General features: G+C 43.6%; 1 protein-coding gene across 4 annotated transcripts in view; it reads left to right on the top strand.

Moving 5' to 3' along the window:
• The first annotated feature begins 2,529 nt into the window (after positions 1-2,529).
• DCAF1 (DDB1 and CUL4 associated factor 1) overlaps positions 2,530-22,246 on the top strand; it is a 50,416-nt gene continuing 30,699 nt past the window's right edge. For 2 of the 4 annotated variants that reach the window (XM_028718711.2, XM_077924758.1), the window contains exons 1-9: positions 2,530-2,687; positions 12,360-12,477; positions 12,998-13,074; positions 14,384-14,457; positions 15,628-15,741; positions 17,138-17,275; positions 18,272-18,745; positions 20,319-20,420; positions 21,594-21,752. In XM_028718711.2, the coding sequence (XP_028574544.1) occupies positions 12,368-12,477; positions 12,998-13,074; positions 14,384-14,457; positions 15,628-15,741; positions 17,138-17,275; positions 18,272-18,745; positions 20,319-20,420; positions 21,594-21,752 (1,248 nt within the window). In that variant the 5' untranslated portion in view covers positions 2,530-2,687; positions 12,360-12,367. Of the gene's footprint in view, positions 2,688-12,359; positions 12,478-12,997; positions 13,075-13,699; positions 13,880-14,383; positions 14,458-15,627; positions 15,742-17,137; positions 17,276-18,271; positions 18,746-20,318; positions 20,421-21,593; positions 21,753-22,246 lie in introns of those variants that run through there. The other 2 variants (XM_077924760.1, XM_077924759.1) reach the window with 2 other exon arrangements.

Genomic DNA, 22,246 nt, shown 5'->3' with positions numbered 1-22,246 from the left:
GGGAGAGAGAAGTGGTTCAGATAGCAGCTGTAATTTTGTTTATAAGGATTACAAACCTAACCATGTCTACTCAGAGGTAAGTCATATTTAATTCAATGGGGTTTACACCCACATAAGTGGGGTTAGGACTGCAATCTTAGACAGAATAACATACAGTGAAATGCTGTGGATTTTTGTTGAGCAGCAAGAGAGTTCAACGGGTCTTACTATATTTTTGTATTAATTATCTCAGAGGAAATTGCTTTCTATATATTTAATTTGATGCTGTGAATGAAAATAAAAGTGAGGCACCGGAGAGGGTGAATGTAATTGTTATTTATTTGTAGAGAGAGAGCTTTATTTAATGTTTCTGTATTATTGACTCTGAAAAATCAATAAAACACTAAATTACAAAAAAGAAAAAAAGGTTGCAAATATGGACACAACAGTTTAATTTGATGGCGATGGTCAGGTTTGGCTGACTCACAATGTAGCTTATTAACCAAATGGTTAATATTGTGATTGCATTATTGATATGTATTGGTGTTTATTGCTGAAGGATTTTGTTCTTCATTTATGTACTGTCAGCCACGTTGAGCACTATCTTACAATGGCAACACCAATACTATGATGTTTGAAATGTCCAGAAAAACAAATGGGTCCTAATTTTAATTTGTATGGTTCTTGGAAGAGCACTTGTGAAGTTCTGAATGCAAAGCAGTATTCTATGCAAAAGTGTATTCATATTTTGAAAAGGAACAGCCATAGGTATATACTATATTCTTATTTCCTATTTCTCTGCAATGTTACCAGCACTTAAAGCTGCATTTTTGTATATACTTATGGATATAGGATATATGAGACGCAGGATTGCACTGTAAACCTATTAATTTCAATGGAATCAGGTATACCTAAATCCATATAGGATTGGGCTATTATTTGGAACAACTGCTTTTCTCCATGTTAGAACCTGCATTGGAAATTACAAAAAAGAGAATTTGAGTGCACGTCTTCTCATAACACAGGTCTTATGACTATGAATGAATGTAAACTAGAATCCTAGGTTTAAAAAGTTGTACAGTTGGGAAACAACACAAAACACATTTACTAGTGTGTAAGTCCCATAATCCCCGCGACGGGGTGAGCTCCCGTTGCTCGGTCCCTGCTCCTGCCAACCTAGCAGTTCGAAAGCACGTCAAAGTGAAAGTAGATAAATAGGCACCGCTCCGGCGGGAAGCTAAACGGCATTTCCGTGCGCTGCTCTGGTTCGCCAGAAGCGGCTTAGTCATGCTGGCCACATGACCCGGAAGCTGTACGCCGGCTCCCTCGGCCAGTAAAGTGAGATGAGCGCCGCAACCCCAGAGTCGGTCATGACTGGACCTAATGGTCAGGGGTCCCTTTACCTTTAAGTCCCATAAGACCACAATAGGACCTTCAAGTAAACATATTTAGGAAATGGCCACTAGCTTCCCAATGTCTGCTTTGTACATTACAGTATTTAGTTCAGAGGCAGGCAGAATTTAGCTGCCTTGGATCTACTCAGTTAGTTCCAAACTCCAATATCCACCAACCTGGGCCAGGCACAAAAGATACGTACTGTAGTGTTAAAGAACAGGGTGTGAGCACATTCTGAGCCCGATAATTGGTTTTCAGTACCAGAAGTGAACTCAGCTCTGTCAGTTCACCCCAAAATGAAACCCTGGTTAACCCTCTTCATTTCAGCAACGATTTAGGAGGAAAAACACAATTTTGTCATTGCTAACCTTAAACATCCTATTGCTAATCAGCCAGAGAGCTACCAGTAGATCCCAATCTACCTTCTGCCCATCCGTCATTTAGCACATGGTAGGTTGGCCTTGGATTTACAGTGGTATCTCAGGTTACATACGCTTTCAGGTTACAGACTCCGCTAACCCAGAAATAGTGTTTCAGGTTAAGAACTTTGCTTCAGGATGAGAACAGAAATCGGGCTCCGGTGGCACGGCAGCAGTAGGAGGCCCCATTAGTTAAAGTGGTGCTTCAGGTTAAGAAAAGTTTCAGGTTAAGTACGGACCTCCGGAACGAATTAAGTACTTAACCTGAGGTACCACTCTGATGCATTCAGGTAAGCGTTACAGCAGCTGTGGAGCCAGTGCCCATCTCTTTCCTCCGCATCTCTTCGCTAAGGCAGAAGCACTTTTAAAGCAGAATAACGTTGCACTTGGTTTCCCAGCGCCTGAACATTTTCATCTAGCTTCTGATAAATGTTCAACTGCGGTGACTCTTGACAACTCCTTCAGCAGCTGCTCTTCCAGCTCCCGTTTTCTATTTCAAAATTATTTCCTCGACAGCAGTAAGGGCAAGCAAGCTGTCAAACACGCAGCGAGCGGCCTATCGGCGGGAGATACAGAGATGCGCTATTATGGGGACAGTAGACTGCAACTCCCAAAGTGCCTTGCGAGAGGAGGGAGCGGGCTTTGGACTCGGCGGCGCACGCGCAGGTAGCCCGGACTACATTTCCCTGTCGCCAGAGCGCGCGCCGTCCCGTCCCCCCTCCGGCGTGCGTGCGTGCGAGCGAGCCGATGAGCGCGTGGGAGAGGGAGGGGGGTGACGGAGCTCTAGCGCGGTGACGAGCAAAGTGTGTGCCCGCCATAGTGATAGCAGCCGCCGGGCCGCGGTGCGTGGGGGGCCGGGAGGAGGCCGAGAGGGGCAGCAGCGACGCCGGACAGGTACGGCGCGCAGGGGGCCGGGCTGAGGGGGGAAAGGGCAGGCCGGCAAGCCGAGGCCGGTGACAGGCGCAGGCCGGGGTGGGGGCCGCCTCGGCAGCCCGCCTGGGCGGACGGCGCGGAGGCTGCCTCCTAGCCCCGGCAGCGAGGCTCCCATGTGTTCCTGGCTCCCTCTCGCCGGTGCCCAGGACCGGGAGGTGGGGGGGGGGGCGGAAGGCGGAAGGCGGCTCGGGCCCTTCTCCGCGTTGCCCTCCCGGGCCGGGAGCAAAGGGAGAGGAGACGGCGCTGGCTCTCGCTTTATCTCCCCGTGTGAAGAAGGGAAGGGAGTTTGAGGGGGTCGCGTGCGAGGGGGAAGTGCCCATATGGGGGATACGTAGCGATATACCTAAGCCAAGGGTTGCGGTCGTGGGCATGTTTTTCGTAAGCCGCGGAGCGACCGAGTTCCGAGTCAACGCGCGCAGGGCTGCCCTGGTAGGCGAGCAACTCACTTTTCTCTCGTCTCCACGCGGATCGCCCTGCATCTTTCGGCTTTTCCCCTCCCCCTCCCCCCGAAAGTGCTGGAGGCGGAGAAGAGGGGTGAGGGCGATGCTAGGGGGTCAAAGACCAACATGTGTTGCAAAGTAGAAGGTAGTTTCTTCCTCTGCCCCCGCTTCCCTTCCTCATTTACTTGCCCGGCTTCTGGTCCTTGCTGATCTTGGTAGCGCGAGCATACCTTTTCTGTTTTGTTCCCAACCCGCTTTTTCTTCTCTTCCTCTTTGGCCCCCAGCTGTCACCTCTCAGGGTGGGGGAGGGACGCTGGCGCCGTGGCAGCTTTTATATAAACTCTCGAGGGAGGTTTTGTCTGCCCGAAGCTTATTCTCTTCCCCCCATGTGAACCACCTTTCTCTTTGCGACACCAATTGTAGGGCTTAGTTTGAGTTAGGAAACTGTTTTCGATGCCAGAATTCAGCTCTGCGAAGTTGCTTGTGTCTTTGTGCCTGTGAATAATTCTTTTCCCCAGACCAATGGGAAGCTACTACCAACCCTGCTTCATACACGCTGGAGTGGGGAAGAAATTTTAGATTGGTTTGAGTTGTAGTATCTTTAATTTTAGAACTTAGCCCCAGATATTGACTAATACAAGGATCACCTGTGATGCTTCTCTCTTGGAATATACTATTGACTATTTACATTATGGGCAATGTCTGTGTGGTAGGGTGACAGTGGCTTGCATATTACAGGGACCTCTGAGGGAGTGAAAATCTACCTTGCAGCCCTTGCATTTGGTTTCTTATATTGGTAGAAGCCAGGCCATCCAGTATCAGGTGTTGTGGGCAGTGTTAGAAACTCGGATATATAAGTTAATTGCCAAATGGCACCTTAAACCTAGGTTACAGTCACCACAATGGTATGTCTAGGTGTCACCCCCTCCAGCTGAGTTGTTACTGTTATTAATATTATTTTCATTCTATACTGTTTTATATTTTAAAGAAAAAAATATCCAAGCTGTTTACAACACATTAAAACAAATAAAATTAAAACAAATAAAAATTAAAACAAATAAAACAATGCAGAATAAAACAAATTTAAGCTTCAAGTATAATATTTCAGATCCTTCTCTAAGTATCATTTTATTTGCCCCAGATTTATTTACCTACTTATTTTATATAGCCACACCACAGCAGAAATACTCTAGGAAGATAGTGTTGTGTAGTGGTGGTTAGAGTGTCAATAGGACCTAGAAGATCAGGGTTCAAATCCCCACTCAGTCATGAAGCTCACTGGGTGACCTTGTCCCAGTCCCAAAGCGTTGTTGTAGGGATTAACTGGGGAGGGGGAAGCACTCCTTGGAGACAAAGGTAGGAAATAAAGGCAGTAAATAAACTCTTCTGCTTAAGATAGTTGGAGGGGCCAGCCAGATGGAGATGTTTAGTCACCAACCTGGCATCCAGAGATTTCAGCGTGGTCGCAATTCGACCTGTGCTAGTTGCAAAATGGTTGTGGGCAGGGAAGTGGGTAGATCTGGCATTGGTCTACTGTAGTGGGGATATGTGTCTTCCCTTGTAACTACATCCTGAAGCACAACCCTCTTTCTTTGTTCCATGAAGCTCAATGTGAACTGTTCCCAGTAAGCCTTATCTGCATAGCCCCATCTAAACACCTGTCAGGTTTGCATAGGGAAAGGGTCATCAGACATGCATCTTCGCCACTCTCCCATTCCATCCATGCCCATGGTGGTTGGGTCATACAGTGTCATGGGCGGGTGGCAAGATTTGACTTGATCACAACATAATACTGCTCAGGCCTTTACATTTCCCCATGTAAACACATGTCGCCTGAAGCTATTTGCTCTACAGAGAGAAACCATAGGTAGTATTGGGTACGTTTTCCCTCAAAGTAGGAAAATAGCAGGTTTGTATGTGTGATTTTAATTGGTGAAATGGTGGTGGTGGGGTGATTGTGGGGCAGGGCAGGGGCTAGACCTGATCTGGTCCTGTCTCAGTTTGCTCCTTCCTTATCAGCTGCTATTAATTACAGAATATACTGATCAAATACCTATTCTTGTTTGGCCTGATATTCAAAATACTTTGTTTATTTTTGGATCTTCACAGTAATCTTGCAAAGTAGATTACTGTAAATGTTTTTTCTTTCTTTTCTAAATAAGGAACTGAGGTTGAACAATAGTTATATTGATAATCAACCAAGTTTTACTAAGAGTAGACCTGCTGAAATTAATGGGCCTAGTATAGTCATATTCATTAATTTCCATTGGTGTCCTCTGAGTAAAACTTAGCTGAATCCCATCCATATAGTACACTATCACCTAGTGAATCCATGGTGAAGATTTGATCCAGGTCTTTTTGGCCGCTCTCCCAGGTTGCCGCTGAAGCATACTGGGGTGGATAATCTTTTTTTTTTTTTTGGCCAGAGGACAGCATCATTTTGCCATTGCTTATTTTTTTGGGGGGAGCTGCAAGCCAAAAGTGGTTGGGGATTTAGTTTTTTTTGGAAAAAGATTATGATGATAATTGTGGACTAAAAGGAAATAGCTGTAAGCTATGGTTGCTCGGTCCCAGCTCCTGCCAACCTAGCAGTTCGAAAACACATCATGTGCAAGTAGATAAATAGGTACCGCTCCGGCGGGAAGGTAAACGCCGTTTCCGTGTGCTGCTCTGGTTCGCCAGACCTGGAAGCTGTCTGTGGACAAATGCCAGCTATCTCGGCCTATAGAGCGAGATGAGTGCCACAACCCCAGAGTCGGTCACGACTGGACCTAATGGTCAGGGTTCCCTTTACCTTTACCTTATGGTTGAGGAAAAGGATTGACTATAAGTATTTATTCCAAGGTTGGGAAGGAGGGCAGAAACACTCTGCTGCTGGCAAGGCAAAGCTGCTAACAACAAAAGCAATGTAAGGAAGTTAATAGCAGGATTTTTAAAAAAACACACATTTGTAATGTTATGGAGAATGTTTAAATAAGGAAGTAATTAGAGATAAAGACTTTTTGTTGACATGCACAAATGAAAATAACACAAAGATACCAGGGGAGGGCGTGAAGGGAAGTCAGGGGAATCGATGAATCCCAAAATATGGATTAATATTAAGAGTGAATATAGATGTTTTGTTTTTTCTTTTTCAATGTAATGATTGTTTATTAAGAAAATTAATAAAAAAACTTTTTTTTAAAAAAAGCTGCTAACAGTCATTCATTCTCTCTTTTGCATGCACACACAGGTGTATGTAGGTACATACTTGCATTTGCATATGTAACACACGCAGAGAGGCACACTTAGTTGAAGTTGTGTTCCTTTGGCTTTCTGTATGGGAAAGACGAGCCGGACGTGGGTGGCGCTATGGTCTAAACCACAGAGCCTAGGGCTTGCCCATCAGAAGGTCAGCAGTTCGAATCCCCACGATGGGGTGAGCTGCTGTTGCTCGGTCCCTGCTCCTGCCAACCTAGCAGTTCAAAAGCACATCAAAGTGCAAGTAGATAAATAGGTACCGCTCTGGCGGGAAGGTAAATGGCGTTCCTGTGTGCTGCTCACCAGAAGTGGCTTAGTCATGCTGGCCACATGACCCGGAAGCTGTCTGCGGACAAACACCGGCTCCCTCAGCCTATAGAACGTGATGAGTGCACAACCCCAGAGTTGTCCGCAACTGGACCTAACGGTCTGGGGTACCTTTACCTTTTATGGGAAAGATGAAGGAAGCCTTTGGGAACAGCCAGTGTTAGAAATTAGCCAGGCAACAGACATGAGTCCAAATGCAACCACAAGGAGATCTCTGGGTGCCAGGTTTGCAACTGGGGAAAGCAAAAAGTCACTTAGAGAAGGATCTGAAGTATTTTCCTTGAAACTTATATTTGTTTTATTCTGGATTGTTGTATTTGATGTTTTAATGTGTTGTAAACTGCTTAGAGATTTGTTCTTTAAAATATAAAGCGGTATAGACATGAAATGAATAATAATAATCTCCAGTGGGGGGGAAATGGTGCCTAAATATTTCATTGTGGCAACTGTAACCTAGGTTTAAAGCGCCATTCAGTGATTAGATTATATAGCTGAGTTTCTAACACTGGAAACAGCTGCCTCAGGGCACCCTGAGGCAGTGGTTTCCAACTGTCTGTTTTCTTCACCCTGTGCCTTGTTTCAAGGCACTCAGTAAGACTTCTCTTGTTCCCAGTGTAACTATCCTGGTGATAATTTCCAGCTCTTAGGTAAGTGGCAAGTCCATTGGAAACTGCACAAGTAGCCCCATAGAATGCTTTCAAGCAAAACTGTTTCTTTAGAAAAGGAAGATTCAACTTCTTCATTGCTTAAAACAATAACTTCTTTAGTGTAGGGATGCTTGCAATTTCATCTAATTAGGTCACATAAATGGACCTAAACACCTCCCACTCATTGCAGTGTATTAAATGTACTGTACAAACATTGGGGTTTCTCGTGCAGCTGTGAACATCAGCTGTGACTATACTTCATTTCATATTGGAAAACTTGCTGGACTAGAGAGTTTACAGATTAACAAAAGACACCTGTTACCTGTATAATACTTTGGACAAAGCATTGCCTTGGCATGGAATTAATCCTTTGATCTCAGGGGTGAGTGGATATGTGTGTGTGTTGATTATTGTTGTGTGCAGCCTTTGAGCTCACATTCCCTTGCCAAGGTTTTTTTTACAGCTGTATTTGAAGCTAATCTATGAAATTGCATATTATTATAATTCAAACTATGTAACCAAATAAATAATTGGTCAAGTATATGGATTGATCCTGTTGTCATTGGCCCTTCCTGTTTTTAGAAAGCAACTTGCTTAGCCCAGGGGTTGCAGGGTGAATGAATTGGCAGAACACAGAAGCAAATACTATAGTGTGCCTTGCACTGTTCAGTGTTCAAAATCTTTCAGATTAAGATTCTTGTCTTCCCTCCTCCCCGGTCTTTCCCTAAATGACTCATCAGATATCTAGATATTTGTGAGTCTTGGGCTGTGTATTCTAACTGCTACTTTCTGATGTACTGCCAATATATTCACAGCTGTCTTCTGCTTTTGCACTTAGAATAATGTCTGATAAAGTGGGAAGAGGGATCTGTTTGTGGATGGGAAAAGCTCTATAAAGTGCAGATTGCCTTTCAGGAAACAGCATATCAGTGAGATAGAAAGCTATGCATTGAGTGTGGCTTCTCCACCACTGTGGACTCAAGGCTCACTGGGAATGTATAGGATATGCTTACATTTCCCAGTATAATAAATAACAGCACAGTGAAAATGTGCTGTAATAAATAAATAACAGCACAGTGAAAATGTTACTGTTAAACAGAAGGCACAGTAAGTAAGACTGATAATCACCTGAAAATGACAACTGAAAGTGAGCCAAATAAATTTGGTGTGGGCTGGGGAGCAATGAGGAATTGTACTGAATATCTTCAAGTATACCATAGCAGGTATACTTACAAAATATGAAAAGTCCAGCAAGTTTGAAAACAGGAACAGAACAGTTCTAAAAGTAGGATCCAGGATTCTTTACTCCACTGAACAGTGTAGTTTCATAGGTTTGGGAAAGTGGCCAGTTGACTTTGCCATCTGCCCAATGAATACATGTTGTATGTGATCACAGCTGAATACTGTTGGATTCTTCAGCAGACTAGGAAAATATTACTGAATCTGTCCTGATTTTAGACAGTTGTGTGCCTCATATTATGGGCAGAATCCAACACTGCATGTAGACTTCCAGTCATGCAACAAAAATTTACCTTCTCTCATCCCAAGCACCCTTAAAATCTGCCCACTGTACTTCAGGTGTGCAGGTATGTGAGGAGTTAGCAGGGTTCTAGCTGAAGAGTCTGCACAGGTTTGTTTGGAAGAGGGTGATTCTTAAGATATCTTGATACAATACATTTTTAAAGCCCCAGGGGTCAACAGTCTGTGGATCATAGTCTAAACCGTTGGTTTGATTTTATGTATTTGGTGATGGTGAGGAGAAGCAGAAATGGACAGAGCAATGGAAGGCAAAGCAGGGTATTGTTAGACTTCTAGGAAACCTGATGTGTTCCTCCTCTGGCAACCTGCTCTGTGGCAACCTACTCTGTGGAGAGTAGGGGTGGAAAAATGAAAAAGTTTGGATGTAGTGAGCATGAATGACTTGCTGGGTCTGATTTTCCAGGATGGGACACAGCTGGCATAAAGTGCTTGATCAAGAAGCACACTCAAGCTGCCTGCTTGATTCTGAAAGTGGGAGTGCATTCTCATCCAAAACAAATTGAACATTTAATTCGGCCTTGGTGGAACCCCCACCACCCCACCAGCAGTATTTTTGTTCCGCCTGGGTTTTCAAGGTGCTGTTAGTAACACCAGGAGTCCTCTGTAATAAAACCCCTCTAGGTTTTGGTAGGGGACGCGGGTGGCGCTGTGGGTGAAACCACAGAGCCTAGGGCTTGCTGATCAGAAGGTCGGCGGTTTGAATCCCCGTGACGGGGTGAGCTCCCGTTGCTCGGTCCCTGCTCCTGCCAACCTAGCAGTTCAAAAGCACGAAGTGCAAATAGATAAATAGGTACCGCTCCGGTGGGAAGGTAAACGGTGTTTCCGTGCACTGCTCTGGTTCTCCAGAAGCAGCTTAGTCATGCTGGCCACATGACCTGGAAGCTGTATGCCGGCTCCCTCGGCCAATAAAGCGAGATGAGCGCCGCAACCCCAGAGTCGTCTGCGACTGGACCTAACAGTTTACCTTTAGGTTTTGGTAGCCCTTTCTGTGTGGCGCTTGTCAGAAGAAGTTCAGTAGCTGTGTGATGGTCTGCTGTTTCCAGTGGAGTTGATCTGCAATTTTATGAAAGTTCATTTGAGAGAGGCCTTCATGAATAAATGCAAGCCTAACATGGCAGCTTTTAAAAAGAATTAATACTTAGTTAAGACTGACTTAAAGGCTCAAGTTTTATTGTAATAAACTCCCTTACTATAATCTATTCTCTTCTGTGGGTCCACAGTTTCACTTGCTGACATCACCACCATGGCAAATGTTTCCAGCCTCTGATGAATGTGATGTGCTCCAGCTTTCCTCTCTGCTTCCAAGCTAGGGAGGATTTGTGTGGGGCTTTGGTGACTCTGAAAGCCCATTATTTATTTTGTATTTATTAATAATTATTAATTAATTAATAATAACTATTTTTATTTTATTAAATTAATATACTACCCTCCATCAGCAGATCACATGGAGGTTTGTAGTATAAAAACACAGAAATACATAATATAATAACAAACAAACAATAATGACAAATAATAACAAAGAAAACAATACCCGCCCCACTATAAAAGGCCATAGATTGTTTAATTAGCCAAAGGCCTGGGAGAAGAGGAATGTTTTCTCCTGGTGCCTATAACTGTAGGGGCAATTTTGACTCCCTCCCCAGCTCCAAAATTGGGAGGAAGGTTGGAGATAATTCAGTATGTTTCTTAGGAAAATGGGGTGGGGGAAGGAATGGTGGTTTACCTATATTAAATGTGACTAGAGTATGTATTTAGGAAAGAGTGGAGATGATTTTGGTGCTATGAGTGCCATGAATATAGGAAGTCAAGCCATTGGCCCATCTCTTTCTGTATTGTCTATACTGACTGGCATTGGCTCTAGGGTTTCAGACAGCACATTACCAGCCCCACCTAGAGATGCCAGGATTTGAACTGAGGACCTTCTGATGTTTTACCACTTTATCACAGCCCTTCCTCATAGAAACATGGTGACAAACTGATGAACCCTAACCTTCCTCTCTTGAGTTAGTAAGGGAAGTTGGAGGGTGGGAGGATATTATTATTATTATTATTATTATTATTATTATTATTATTATTATTTGCCATTGCTGTTCCAAGTGCCTTGCAAGGTAGTGACAAATCAGCAAGATGCAGTTCTTTTCTAGCTTGAAGCTGCTGTGGGGAATAGGTCATCCTCACTGGGTTTCTGAGGTCCTTGGCAAGGGAAATCCCTATATGCTGTCTCCACCTCCAAGCTGGAGGTGAATGCTGGGGCTTGTTTTTACAGGAAGGGTCCCCTCGCCCCACCTGCTTTCCAAAATTGGAACTAAAGACGAAAGCAGGATATGTTCTCTGTATTTTGGCAGCACAATGATAGGTGGCACAATGGGTCAGTGCTTCTGGCTATTAACCATAAGTTTGGTGGTTCAAGCCCACCCAAGGATGGCTGTGAGCAGGATTCGTGCCCTGAAGGGCGTTGGACTAGATGACCTTGGTGTTCCCTTCCAGCTGTACAATTCTATTATATTTTTATATGTGCTGGAAGCTGCTCAGAGTGGCTGGGGCAACCTAGCCAGATGAGTGAGGTACAGTGGTACCTCGGGTTACATACACTTCAGGTTACAGACTCCGCTAACCCAGAAATAGTACCTCGGGTTAAGAACTTTGCTTCAGGATGAGAACAGAAATCATGCTCCGGCGGCGCAGCAGCAGCAGCAGGCCCCATTAGCCAAAGTGGTCCTTCAAATTAAGAACAGTTTCAGGTTAAGAACGGACCTCCGGAACGAATTAAGTACGTAACCAGAGGTACCACTGTATAAATAATAAAATTATTGTCATTTAATTCTAAGATTTGGGAAAGTCCCAGAGTCATGGTCACTGCATATTTTTGACTGGACGCCAAAGCCAGCCTAATGTTGTGGATCTCTGTTCTGCTCTTCTTTGGAAAGCTCAGAGAGGTTTACTTGTATCTGCCAAGATACACTGTTCATCCAGACATTTATTAGGTCCGCTCAGACTTAATTTAAATGATGCTTCAGTACTGAATACTCCCAGGCGATTCACATTGCCGTTAAAAAACACCACAATTGGCCTTTCTTGAACAGTATTTGAGTCTCCAAAGAAACAGATCATTGAACCATTTTACAAGTCCAGTTTCTGTCCTTAACTCAAGGGTCCTTTTGAACTCTTTGTCCGTCATTATACAATGTGTCATCTGCCTAGAGTTGTACAATTTTATTTGCCAGGGGCAGGGAAATTGTGAAAATCACCTCATCTACCCAGCTTAATTTAATTGTTCTTAGTAGGAAGTAGACCCTGTTAATTTCAGTGCGATTTGCTTAGGGCTGCAGCATTTGTGTGCTTTTAAAAACTCAGATTTTTCAATTTTTGTTTGAGAAGTAATGCCTTTGAGAGCTGAGCTCCTTTCCAGTTGGTACTGATTTCCTCCCTTCCACCTTTAGGGTGAGTCATGACTTCATGTTCTGAACTTGTGGATTCCAAGGCTGAGCTTACTGCTTTGCTGGAGCAGTGGGAAAAAGAGCATGGCAGTGGGCAAGATATTGTTCCTATCCTTACTCGGTAAGTACAGTTGTTCAGAAGTGCAGTTACACAAGCAATGCTATACTCAGTCCTGCTTGCAACCTGCCTACCCAGTGAGGCTTTTCTGAAACAAGGAGGGGCAGAGTGTCATGAAAAAATTATGGCAGAAAAACAAGGACTTCAAGAGTCCTTAGTTGCAAGTGTCTAGCAATCATCTATAATTTTTTGATGATACTTCGCAACATAGAAACCCAACAAATATTAAAGGACAGCAGATGTTAACATAAATGCTTTCTTTATTGTCTTCTGGGTTCCTGTGTTGGTGGCTGCCTTGTGAGGGCAGACATCACCCATTTATTACAAGGCAGCATAGACCTTGTTTCAGCAGGGTGTAGCACTTCAGAGTCTCATTTATTTCCTTTGCTGAATTACTGCTGTGTGTCTCAGTCATCTGCAGTACAATTGGAACGTGGGTGGGTGAGTGGTTTTTGAAGTTCTTTAGCAGTGTTCATTCTGAGGGGGATTTCAAGTGGCTCATGTTTCTTCACCCCCTTTCTAGAATGTCGGAATTGATTGAGAAGGAGACAGAAGAGTACCGCAAGCGAGATCCGGATCCATTTGATGATAGGCACCCTGGTAAGATGCATTGAGAGCATACAAATCCACTGTGACTTCATTCTTGCTCGTGTTGTAAACGAGAGAGAGGGTGGGAAGGCCAAGACCGCAGAGATGTAGCTCCACAAAGTTTATCTGCTAGGGTGGCACTCAGATTTCTCTCCAATTCTTGACACATTTCAACAATTCCTTTCAGAATTTGCCCTTCCATCTACTTTAGAAATAATGCATATAAAGGGGGGGGGGGGAATGTGGGCATACCTCACACAGTGAAAACCCATAGTCACGTTTTTTGTTCTGACACTTGCTGAGCTTCTGAATTCCTTTTAGCGGCTCAGTCTGTAAGTGGTGTAGCAAAGGGGTGGGGAACCTTTGCATGCACCCACCCCTCATCAAACACTGCTGGTGGTCAAGGATGATGGGAGTTATAGTTCAACAGCACCTGGATGGTTGCATGTTCCTCACTTTCGGTTTAGTGGTTTCTCAGGCCGGTGATATATAGTTAAACAAATTAGGAATAAAATGAAAGCGGACTTAAATTTATTGTGAGAGGCCTGGAATGAAAAATGAGAGAATCAGCTGTCGCAGAGCAAATAGAAGGCAGTTTTCCAGCTCATTTAAACCTTCCTACTTATATCTTGTTAAGGTTGATCAAACAAAATTTACAGATGTGCACATACCAGATACCATGAAGATAATTTGAAAGAAATGTGAGGGATTCTACTTTATACTGGAATGGCACACAGGTCAAGGCAATGATACACCATATGAGGTGGGACTGCCTAGCCTTATCTTGCTTTTGGATCAGTGTTACCAAGCGGATTAAGTTAGTGTTGCAATCTTCTCTTCCTTTTTCTGTGTATGCTGTACTTTTTGTCCTTGGGGTTTATTGGGTGGTCAGCAAGTTGGATTAAGAGGTGAGATTTAATATGTTGAGATTTTTTTTTATTAGGTCTAGACATTTCAGTTCTTGGATATTTTAATAGAAAGAATGACAGTTAGCGCAATTATAATGTATTACTGTTTCCAGTTCAGTTTTCTAAATACTCCTAATGTGTCATTTGCCTTGACTATCTTTTTTTGCTTGATTGTTTATAATTCTGTGAACTATGTGCTTTGCATTAAACGTAAGGTTTGTTTTCTACATATAAAACATTTTTTAAAATGTTACTCAGAATGCATTTAGAGAAAAGTGACATGTGAAGCATTCTTTCACTTCTAGCTAGAAAATTTAGCCATGCCTTTTAATTTGCATGCTACATACTTTGCTATTTATTACTGCTAATCAAGTGTGGAAGACAAGCTGATATTCTTGTCCATCTCTTTCTAGGTCGGGCAGATCCAAAATGTATGCTTGGCCACTTGCTGAGGATACTCTTCAAGAACGACGATTTCATGAATGCAGTGGGTTTGCCCTTTACATTTTCCCATAGATTTGCACATCAGGACTGCTAGGAACTTTTCATTATTCTTTTACTCAGTCATCTTTTTGCCTTGAGTTAGGGGTACCAGAGTGATCATTTTCTTTTAGCTTTGCTGTGTGCTTAATTAGGAATGTACCTTCCAAGAATTGATATAAAATCTTTCTAAGCCTGACTTGTACAAGTTACAACAGCAAGAGTATAAACGAGAGCCTTCTGTTTGTTAACTTAATATGCTTACCTGCAGAAGCTTCTTAAGAACAAAACAAAAACAAAACGGTCTTTGTGCCTTGTCTGGCTCTTCCAGGAAAGTGTAGATTCAATTTGGCTGTTGGAATTCCTGCAGACTGTGTGGTCTGAGAGGATTTGTAAAAGGTAAAGGTAAAGGTACCCCTGCCCATACGGGCCAGTCTTGACAGACTCTAGGGTTGTGCGCCCATCTCACTCTATAGGCCGGGGGCCAGCGCTGTCCGCAGACACTTCCGGGTCACGTGGCCAGCGTGACAAGCTGCATCTGCCGAGCCAGCGCAGCACACGGAACGCCGTTTACCTTCCCGCTAGTAAGCGGTCCCTATTTATCTACTTGCACCCGGGGGTGCTTTCGAACTGCTAGGTTGGCAGGCGCTGGGACCGAGGAATGGGAGCGCACCCCGCCGCGGGGATTCGAACCGCCGACCTTTCGATCGGCAAGTCCTAGGCGCTGAGGCTTTAACCCACAGCGCCACCCGCGTCCCCACTGAGAGGATTTGTAGACAATGGCAAATACATTTAAAATTTATTTTTTTTAAAAGCTGGTCCTGCTAGCTAGGGATAATGGGAGTTGTAGTCCAAAACCAGCTAGAGACCCAAGTTTGGGAAACCCTGTTCTAGTGTAATATGGGAGGTGGTGCTGGGGGCTTCAGAGAAAAGGAGGAATTGATGAAAAGGGCCTCCCCACTTCCATCAATGGGAGCCAACAATGGATCGTTGTTGCTTCCATTCACAGAAGGGTAACTCAGGCTCTAAGCCATAATAAATTGGCTTCATTCAGAATAAGGGAGGAAATCTTTAATATTTCTGGCAGTCCAATACTGCATGCTTATGCAACTTCTTTTTCTTATATGGACCATTTTTTAATAGACAGTACTATTTAATTCTCTTTATCTCTTTTCAGCTGGTGAATGCTTATGTGATGACAAGCAGAGAACCACCTTTGAATACCGCTGCCTGTCGACTCCTTTTGGACATCATGCCTGGGCTGGAAACTGCTGTCGTCTTTCAGGAAAAGGTCTCAGATACAAGATGATGCTCACATAACCTTCCTGTTTACCATTTTAGTAGTCTCCACTCTCTCTGCTATTTCTAGAGACTTAGGTAGACAGCAACTATGTTTCAAAGGAGTGAGAAATCAAAAATCTGTTTTAGGGCGCCTTGGAGACATTATGCCAGCTGTGTAAATTAGTTCGCAAAATACAGCGTATAAATTTCATGAAAGTTACCAGCCTAAAAAAGTTTTTAATAGCCTTCTTGTCAATACAGATATGAATTTCAAATGGTACTTTCAGTCTCTCTGTCTCTCTCTCTCTCAAAAAAACAGGTTTTCCATGTTCTGTGGGTCTTTTACCATAAGGATGCAACTTTGAAAACTTGATCATGAGTTGAGGCTTACAGTTGTCTTCTGGGCTGTTTGCATGTCTCCCAAGAGAAACATTCTCAAACTTCCAAATACATACAATCCCCAACTTCAATATGTAGTGGGTAGCGGGAAGTGGATGATTCTTGCATGAAATTCCCGAGTTTATGTGACCAGGATCCAAAGAAGTGATCTGTGGTTAGAGAAAAAACGTCCTTTGCTGCATTTGCTGCAGCAGTTTGTGCTTCATGAAGGAGCAAATGGCTGTTCCGTTGAAAAAGTGACTTGTCCCTCACCAGTAGGTCATCCCACAGCAAGAATAACAAAAGGCTGCTAGTATATGCATATTAGCATTACTTCAGACCTTGATTATACATATGTACACAGTTCCATTGCTTAGTGGACCTTAGCTATTGTAAGTGTATAATAATAGTGTATTCTACTGTACACTCATATAATTACAGTGTGATCCTTGTGAAGTCAACAGAAGTGCTTCAGGATTACTGTGGAAAATAATAATAATAATAATAATAATAATAATTTATTATTTATACCCCACCCATCCGGCTGAGTTTCCCCAGCCACTCTGGGCTGCTCCCAATCAGTGTTAAAAACAGTACAGCGTTACATATTAAAAACTTCCCTGAACAGGGCTGCCTTAAGATGTCTTCTGAATATCAGGTAATTATTTATCTCTTTGACATCTGATGGGAGGGCGTTCCACAGGGCGGGCGCCACTACCGAGAAGGCCCTCTGTCTGGTTCCCTGTAGCCTCACTTCTCGCAATGAGGGAACTGCCAGAAGGCCCTCGGCGCTGGATCTCAGTGTCCGAGCTGAACGATGGGGGTGGAGACGCTCCTTCAGGTATACAGGACTAATCCACATTAGGTGTTCTAGTTGGAAAATGCTGGCTTACAGTTTGGAAAATGTAGGAGGACTTCAGATATTCCCCCATTCTTGATAAATTTTATTTTTTTCCTTTGTATATGGCTGTGGAGAGGAGAATTTATCTGCTAATATCTGTCCTTCTCCCCATCCCCACGAACTCTAGGAAGGCATAGTTGAGAATCTCTTCAAGTGGGCACGAGAGGCTGATCAACCTCTGAGGACATTTGCAACTGGATTGCTGGGAGGGGCCATGGAGAACCAAGACATTGCTGCTAACTACAGAGATGAGAATTCTCAATTGGTAATCCTCATGGCAAATCCGTCACACCCATTGTTAAAAGCAAGCACTTGCAAAGCATAATTGAATCCTAAGACTTTTGGGGGGCTCATTCCTCACAGATGTGATTTCAGAAGTTGCAGCGAATGATGGAAAACTGGAGGGGAATTTGCATGGTTCTGCTTTATAGGAAATTGCCATACTGTACTTGTCCTTTGCAAATGGAGGAAACAGATTCATATCGGAGTATTGATTCTTAATGTTTCTGCTCTTGGTAGCATATCTCATGCTTATTTGCCCTGTAGCTGGAAATGTGCTTGGTGTGGTGTGTTCATTTCAAAACCTGGAGCAAATGGAGTGATTTATTGTAAAGGTTTGGTTAAGTTTGTATACTGTCTGTCCACCAAATGTTGCCTAAGGCACTTTGCAACAATAGCACAAAAATCAAACACCCATACAAAATAATAATAAAAAACATAAAAACCAGAGCAGAGGAAACACTTCAGTAAAATCTGTAGAACAGCGAGCTAAAAGGGGTGTCGCGAACAGACAGGAACAAATGGGGAGTTGCCTTTAGAATATATGTTTTATTGTTGTAAGTCTCTTTGAGACCTGCAGGATATAATTTTTAAAACTAACAAAACAAATGGAAATACTGATTTCACATGTTAGCTGTGCAGATCATTGGTCATAGATGTATTTGCCTGTAATCACGAAAGATCACCAGGCCTTTCTTCCCAGGTCCATTTCTCCCTGCTCTCCTACAGTAGACAGAAAATGAAAATGAACTGTCTTTGCATGGAAATTGCTTTAAACACAAAAACTATTTTTTTTAAAAAAAACAAACCCCTCCCTCCCTCCTTGCCTTTGGTCCTGGGTTTTTTTTTGGGGGGGGGGGCTGCTTCTCAATCAGAAGCCAGGGTAAAAACGCCTTGTATTTCTCCTTCCCTGGTCTCCTGCGGGCTACTTGACTTGAACTTGCTTATGTGAAAGTGCTGCATCCTTTTCTTTTTGCAACAGGTGGCGTTTGTGCTTCAGCGCTTGAGAGAGCTGCAAGTGAATGAAGTGAACACGAAACATGAAAACAGGCGGCCCAGTCCTCGAAAAGTACCCTCAGACTCTCTGCTGCCTCTGGATGAAGAAGCTGTGGACATGGATTATGGGGAGATGGCTGTGGATGGCGAACAGGAGGAAGTTACAGGGGATATGGAAATCTCCTTTAACCTTGACTCAAATCACAAGACTAGTAGTCGGGTGAACTCTGCCACCAAAAAATCAGGGAAGCAACATGAAAGAGAGAATTTCCGGAAAGCAAAACAAAAACTTGGCTTCTCTTCAGAGCCGGAAAGGATGTTTGTTGAACTGTCTAACAGCAGCTGGTCAGAGATGTCTCCTTGGGTGATTGGCACGAACTATACGTTATACCCTTTGACCTCCGCTATAGAGCAAAGGTTAATTCTGCAGTATTTGACTCCCCTAGGGGAGTATCAAGAGGTAGGTATCCAAAAGGCAAGGAAACAAGCAATGTCTGGATGGGCTCCTTTTATGATCCAATTAAATTGTGTTGATTGGGGGGGGGGGGGTTTGGAATGATGATGATTAAAATTTGTATACCGTCCTTTATCTGAAGATCACAGGGCAGTTCAGAATTCAAAAATTCAAAATGAGAATATAAAAAACCAAAAACAGAACAATCGCCCCCTCCCACAAATACATTTAAAAGGCCATAGAATGTTTAATCAGTCCAAGGCCTGGTTATAGAGAAATGATTTCACCTGGCACCTCAAGATATGTAATGAAGGTAGCAGCCGAACCTTCCTGGGGACAATATGCCACCACAGAAAAGGTTGCCACCCTCCAGACCTTGTGAGGGAGGCACATGAAGAAGGGCCTCAGATGACGGGCTTAATTGCTTGAAGATGTGTCCAGAGCAGGGGTCAGCAACCTTTTTCAGCCATGGGCCGGTCCACCGTCCCTCAGACCTTGTGGGGGGCCGGACTGTATTTTGGGGAAAAAATAAATGAACGAATTCCTATACCCTATGCCTTTGACAGGCCGGCTCTGTATTGTCCTTAAGTGCTGTTGCCTGGGTGGAATGTGTCCTTGAACTGTGACAATGCCTGTTGCTTTGCTGGATAGGGAGAATGTGTGTGTGTAGAACAGAGGTTGGCAACCTTATCCGAGGATGGGCCGGTCGACGTTCCGTCCGTCAGAGGATGGGCAGGAGCATGTGCGTACATGCGCTCTTCCAGGTCAGAGGAGCACCTGTGTGCGTGCGCACACGCTATTTCCGGTGCTCCTCCGACCCAGAAGTGCACCAGAAATAGCATGTGTGCATGCGCAGGGGCGCTTCTCCACCCTGCACGCGTGTGCACATGCTATTTCTGGCACACATCCGGGTCTGAGGAGCACCTGTGTGCATGTGCACAGGTGCCATCAACCCAGAAGTCAGTCGCTGCGCCAGTAAGAGTTGTGGGGGGGGCAGCGGCAGGGGTCGCCATGGGCCAGTTAAACAATCCTCATGGGCCGCTACCGGCCCATGGGCCTTAGGTAGCCGACCCCTGGTGCAGAAGCATCTTCCTTTGGCATGGCTAGAGTGTAGCCCTCTGTACAAAGGTCAGAGCTGCATTCATTGTTCTACCCAGGGGTATATGATCGCTGGAAGGTGGTCCCTGAGGGAATGTGGCTCTTTGAAAAAGGTTCCCCACCCCTGCAATTTCATAATTCGAACAGATGGATGAGAGTTAACTATTTAAAAGAAGTGCTGAAAAGATGCATTTATTAGATTTCTTTACTGCCTTTCCTTCAGTGGCGCAATGCACATTTTGACAGGAGGCTCTTCTTGTCTCCCTTTCTTGGACAACCACCTTCATCCAAAATTGTTGAGAAGGAACTTGTTAGCTGAGCCGTAAGAAATACAAGGTAGTGTTGGTCACTTGACAGAGAAGGATCTTGATTGTTATCAGTATTCGCTTGCCTTTAAATTTTAGTGGAAGGGAAATGATACTGTCGAAAGTGCTCCCCACACAATTTTTTCAACAGTGAACTAATCTTTTACTTTTCACAGCTGCTTCCCATCTTTATGCAACTTGGATCAAGAGACCTAATGATGTTCTATATTGATTTGAAACGGACCAATGATGTACTGCTCACCTTTGAAGCCCTGAAGGTAAAATGACAGCAGAGCAAATTGCTTGTTAACAAGTGGTGATTCCGTGCCAATTATTTTTTCCCATTATTTATTGAAGTAAATAATTTTGGACCTGATATCTAGTTAAGTAGTGCCAAAGTTGCATTCAACTTTGAGTTTGTGCGTTTTTGCTCTTAAGTTTGATTGAGGCAACCTTCATCTGCTCTTTTCCTAACGGGGTCAATGATTATCTGTTTTATTAAGTATATTTCCTCTGACTGCTTTGGTCTATTTATTTTATTTATTTAAAACACGTCTATATTGCCTTTTATTCAAAATTTCAAGTCAGTTCACAATGTGAATATTCATTAAAATCACTGTGTTTAAGGCTACATTTATATAGATTTTTTTTTAAAAAAACAACAACCTAGAATTCAGATTTAGCTTTGATTCTAATCCTGATGCTGCTGTGCTTACTTGAATGCATTTCTTGACTTCTCAGCGCTTCGTATCCTCAGCCTTTCACATTCTGTCATCAAAGTGTTTCTTCAAGGCAAAATAAATTTGCAGTGTTAATATTCTCCCTTTGGTCTTGGAAGCGAGCCAGTCCAGAGTCTTTTTGTAGGCCAAGAAAGGCTTCAAATTTGAGGGATGCAGTCCCAGATAAATTTGCTATCCAGCTGCTTTGAATCAGTCAGCTGTTTCCTTGGTGCTGCACCCAGAGTTTCATATTATGTTGTTGTCTCCTGCTGCTTGTGTTGTTCCATTAAATTTAACGGGACATAAACTGGTTTCCCCCCAAGTTCTGCTACTGCTGCTGCCTTGAGATGAAATTGCAGAACATTGGTGCTATTTTGCACTTTAAATCCTTTGCAAGAGAGAAGAGACATTTTCCTTGCTCACAATTGCCTTGTGTTTTACCTTTGAAATGCATAGACATGCAAAGCAAACTTTTGTGTTCTTAAATTGTAGGAAAATATCTGATGGCTACATTACAGAGTTGATAAAGCTATTTATAGGTGATTGAGTTAGAAGGTGGTGTTGTTATACCAAGGCCACCTTTTTGCTCTCAGGCAGGTGCAGTCCAAGAAGGCAATATCCTCTTTCCTTACCACACTCTGCAAATTGCAGAGAAGAGCATTTCACTGGTACCCGAGAACTCCAAGGGTTTGTTAGTGGATTTCTATATTGACTTTGGGTTTCTGTTTGCAGTATTTGGCATCGCTGCTGCTCCACAACAAGTTTGCAACAGAGTTTGTTGCTCATGGAGGAGTGCAGAAGCTACTGGAGATTCCTCGTCCTTCCATGGCAGCTACAGGTGTCTCCATGTGCTTATATTATTTGTCTTACAATCAGGATGCCATGGAAAGGGTAAGATTCCATTCTGCTAACAGAAATTGTAGGTATTTAAAATACAGTGGGCTGCATAGGGTAGGGGGAAACAGTAAAAATTGGGTGACTTCCCTTTTTCAAGCGAATTTGCTTTTGCCAGCACAAAACAACTGTTGAATACTACCTAGCAGGTTCCTCTTGGGGTGGATTCACACAGCCACACTTTTCACATGCCGACTGGAATTATTTTTTGATACGTCCATCAAATGTTGGCTTTTCCTCATAATGCTGTTTTCAACATGCACATGTGGCTGCTGTTTAATGGGATACTGGTTTGTCAGTCATCAGTTGACTGCAAGAATCCACCTCAATTCAGCAAGAGTGCAGAAAGCGAGATCAGATCAACAGGCTCTGATGCCAGCCCTGTTAACTTCAGTGTTGGGGAGTCAACTTCATAGGTTTCTTGTTCTGAAGCTAAAGTGGAGGCAAGCCCCACGCTCACTGAGCTCAGAGTAAACCTATTGAAGTCAATG

This window comes from Podarcis muralis, chromosome 2 (genome assembly GCF_964188315.1).
Source record: "Podarcis muralis chromosome 2, rPodMur119.hap1.1, whole genome shotgun sequence".
Classification (NCBI taxonomy): Eukaryota; Metazoa; Chordata; class Lepidosauria; order Squamata; family Lacertidae; genus Podarcis; species Podarcis muralis.
The sequence above is the reverse complement of the archived record's forward strand: the minus strand, read 5'-3'. Positions and strand labels throughout refer to the sequence as shown.